This window comes from Chiloscyllium plagiosum, unplaced genomic scaffold, assembly GCF_004010195.1.
Source record: "Chiloscyllium plagiosum isolate BGI_BamShark_2017 unplaced genomic scaffold, ASM401019v2 scaf_32759, whole genome shotgun sequence".
Taxonomy (NCBI): Eukaryota; Metazoa; Chordata; class Chondrichthyes; order Orectolobiformes; family Hemiscylliidae; genus Chiloscyllium; species Chiloscyllium plagiosum.
Genome location: NW_025201332.1, coordinates 1 through 3,024, shown reverse-complemented (window position 1 = coordinate 3,024; position 3,024 = coordinate 1). Strand labels below are relative to the sequence as shown.

Sequence of the window (3,024 nt, the reverse complement as noted above, 5' to 3'; positions counted from 1 at the left end):
TCCACGCTCTGTTCTGAAGCTCTGTCTTCCTCAGAGACTAAAAGTTCATGGAGAGAAACTCCTTTGTGTGTCTCCTCTTTGGGGTCTTCGCTCTGTTCTGGGGCTCTGTCTTCCCCAGGACCTGAATCTTCATGGACAGAAACTCCTTCATGTGTTCTCTCTTCAGTCTCCGCACTCTGCCCTGAAACATTGTCTTCCTGAGAGACTAAATCTTCATGGAGAGAAACCCCTTCACACATCTCACTCTGGGTGTCTGTGCTCTGCCCTGAAACATTGTCTTCCTCAGAGACTAAATCTTCACGGAGAGAAACTCCTTCAGAGATCTCACCTTTAGTCTCCACGCTCTGTTCTGAAGCTCTGTCTTCCTCAGAGACTAAAAGTTCATGGACAGAAACTCCTTCACGCGTTCTCTCTTCAGTCTCCGCACTCTGCCCTGAAACTGTGTCTTCCTCGGAGACTAAATCTTCATGGAGAGAAACTCCTTCAGAGATCTCACCTTTAGTCTCCACGCTCTGTTCTGAAGCTCTGTCTTCCCCAGGGCTTGAGTCTTCATGAAGAACAACTCCTTCAGACATCTCACTCTGGGTGTCCAGACTCTGCCCTGAAACATTGTCTTCCTGAGAGACTAAATCTTCACGGAGAGAAACTCCTTCACGCGTTCTATCTTCAGTGTCCAGACTCTGCCCTGAAACATTGTCTTCCTCAGAGACTAAATCTTCACGGAGAGAAACGCCTTCAGAGATCTCACCTTTAGCGTCCACGCTCTGTTCTGAAGCTCTGTCTTCCCCAGGGCCTGAATCTTCATGAAGAGAAACTCCTTCAGACATCTCACTCTGGGTATCCATGGTCTGCCCTGAAACATTGTCTTCCTGGGGGACTAAATCTTCATGGAGAGAAACTCCTTGGCTTGCCTCCACAGCTTTGGAGAGAATCTCGTCTGGCAGATCTTCGGGCGGCTTGGCTGAGGATCGGCTCGCGATCCTTTGAGTTTCCGGGAGCCGATATTCCTCGCCTGCGTCCGGGATTCTGCCTGTTGGCCCTCGTGTCCCTCTGGACCAGCTGCCGTTGCTCAGGGAGCCAGGCGTTGGCGATACTCCGGGCTCCTGGTCTTCCCGATCGGAAGGTGGAGCATCCCGCTCTGCCGCCGTCTCCCGCCTTCCCTCGGATTCGGAGGCCCGGTCGGGGGGAGATTCCGCGTTTCTGGGAAGGCTGGTCCCGGATCCCGCGGGACTCGCGCACCCCTTCTCCCATTCTTCCCCGGAGACGGATAACTCCCTCCCCTCGTCCGTCTCTGCCGGGGGTCTCCCTGTCTTCGTCTGGCCACCTTCGTGGTCGCCGGCCTCCGGGACCTCCCTCCCGCCGCCCTGCGACCTCCGACCTTCCCCGAGTCGCTCCTCGAACTCCAGCTGCCTGGGATCGTCGTGCTCCGGAGGGCTCCCCTCGGCCGCCTGGCTAGCGTTCCCAGGAAGGGCGTCTCCCGCCCGGATCGCGCTCCCCTCTCCCTCAGACGCCGGCACCCTTCCCCGGGCTGGCTCCGGGGCCCAGTGCTGCCCCCTCTGGCCTCCGTCTTCGCCCTCCTGCTCCCCCAGCTCGGGGCGGGACCCCATCCTCGCCCCCTCAGCGTCCCCACAGGCCTGGGCTCCCGCCTCTGGCTGACCGTCTCTCGACTCGCCCTCATCTCCCTCTGCCTCCTGGCCGCGGGATCCTCCTGTGCCGGGCTCCAGTCCCCTCACACCCTCCTCGGCAACACCCCCTCCTGCTCCTGGCCCCCACCCGACAGACGCCTCCCTTGCAGGCCTCGGGGTTTCCCAGTCGCCAGCGAGGGGTGACCGATCCAAGATGGCTGCCCTCTCTTCGTCCACCTCAGGCCCCTGCCCTGCCCCGACCCTGGTGAGCTGGGGTTCAGTGACTCCCGTCCCTCGCCCCCTCCCGAGGTCATTGGCAGTGCCCCCCTCTCCTCCCTCGTCCGGTTGCAAGTCCCGAATTTCCGACCCCCCCAGCGGTGGCGCCCCCCGGTGCCCCGGTACTTCCTCTCCCGCTGCCTCCCACCTCGCTCCCCTTCCCTCTCGCCCCTCCTGGGGGTAAAGGGGCACCCCAGTAATCACGGGCCCCTCCACTGGCATGTAGCTCCCCCCCTCCAGAGGGCCAGCCCAGTCGTCATGGTGACCCCTCTCCTCCTCCATCCAGGGCCCCTCCCCCATCCTGGCCTCTCCTCCCTCTTCCGGAAGGCCGCTCCCCCATTCCATCTCTCCGGCCCCCTCCTTGGCCTCAGGCGGGAGGTCGGAGGTCAATCCCAGCAGCCCTTGCGCCCGGACCGTGGTGGCAGGTCCTATTGGCTCCCCGTCGAGCGCCTCATCCAACCAGAGCTCCCCGTTGACCAATGGGGGGAGGGCACCGGGACCGCCCACCAGCAATGGCGTCCGTGGGCCTGTGTCCTCCATTTTGGGTCGGCCCCGCCTCTCTTCCAGAACCTTCCGGGAGGCGTGGCCCGGGGCCAGCCCCGCGTCGCTCGTGTTGCCCTCCGTCCCCACCCCGGGGGCGATCTCTCCGTTGCACAGGGGGGCGCCCTCCGGCTGGGGGGTCTCCGAGCCCGGCCCCCTCCCCCCTCCGCCCTGCCGGAGGGCTTTGGGGTCACCCGTCTCGGCCCAATCCAGCCTTGGCAAAATGGCCGCCGCTGAGGGAGGCCCGCGACCTCCCGAGGGGACGGCGTTCCTGGTGTCCGGGCTCGTTCCGAACCCCTCCCTCTGCGGGCGCAGCCTCTGTCCCACCTCCCGGGGACCCCCGGTGGGCTGGTCACTCTCCAGGCATTGACCGACCTGCGCCCAGGGTACTGTCGGGAGACAACACCGTCAATCCGGTCGGGAACGCCGAAAAGGTTAGGATCAAACATCACCCCGATATCCCGCAAACATCCCGAATCCTGAAACCCCCCAACCCTTGCCCCCTTCCCTGACCCTGGGGAGGGACCACCCACCAGGACCCACACCCATCCCCAGTAGAGATTAAACCTCAACCACTCCCCTG

General features: G+C 63.0%; 1 protein-coding gene across 1 annotated transcript in view; it reads right to left on the bottom strand.

Annotated features, from left to right (window-relative positions):
• Positions 1-2,846, bottom strand: part of LOC122546128 (retinitis pigmentosa 1-like 1 protein) — a 6,841-nt gene extending 3,995 nt beyond the window's left edge. The window contains exon 1 of the mRNA XM_043684946.1: positions 219-2,846. Coding sequence (XP_043540881.1) covers positions 219-2,441 — 2,223 coding nt within the window. The 5' untranslated portion in view covers positions 2,442-2,846. The remainder of the gene's footprint in view (positions 1-218) is intronic.
• Between the last annotated feature and the right edge of the window lie 178 nt (positions 2,847-3,024).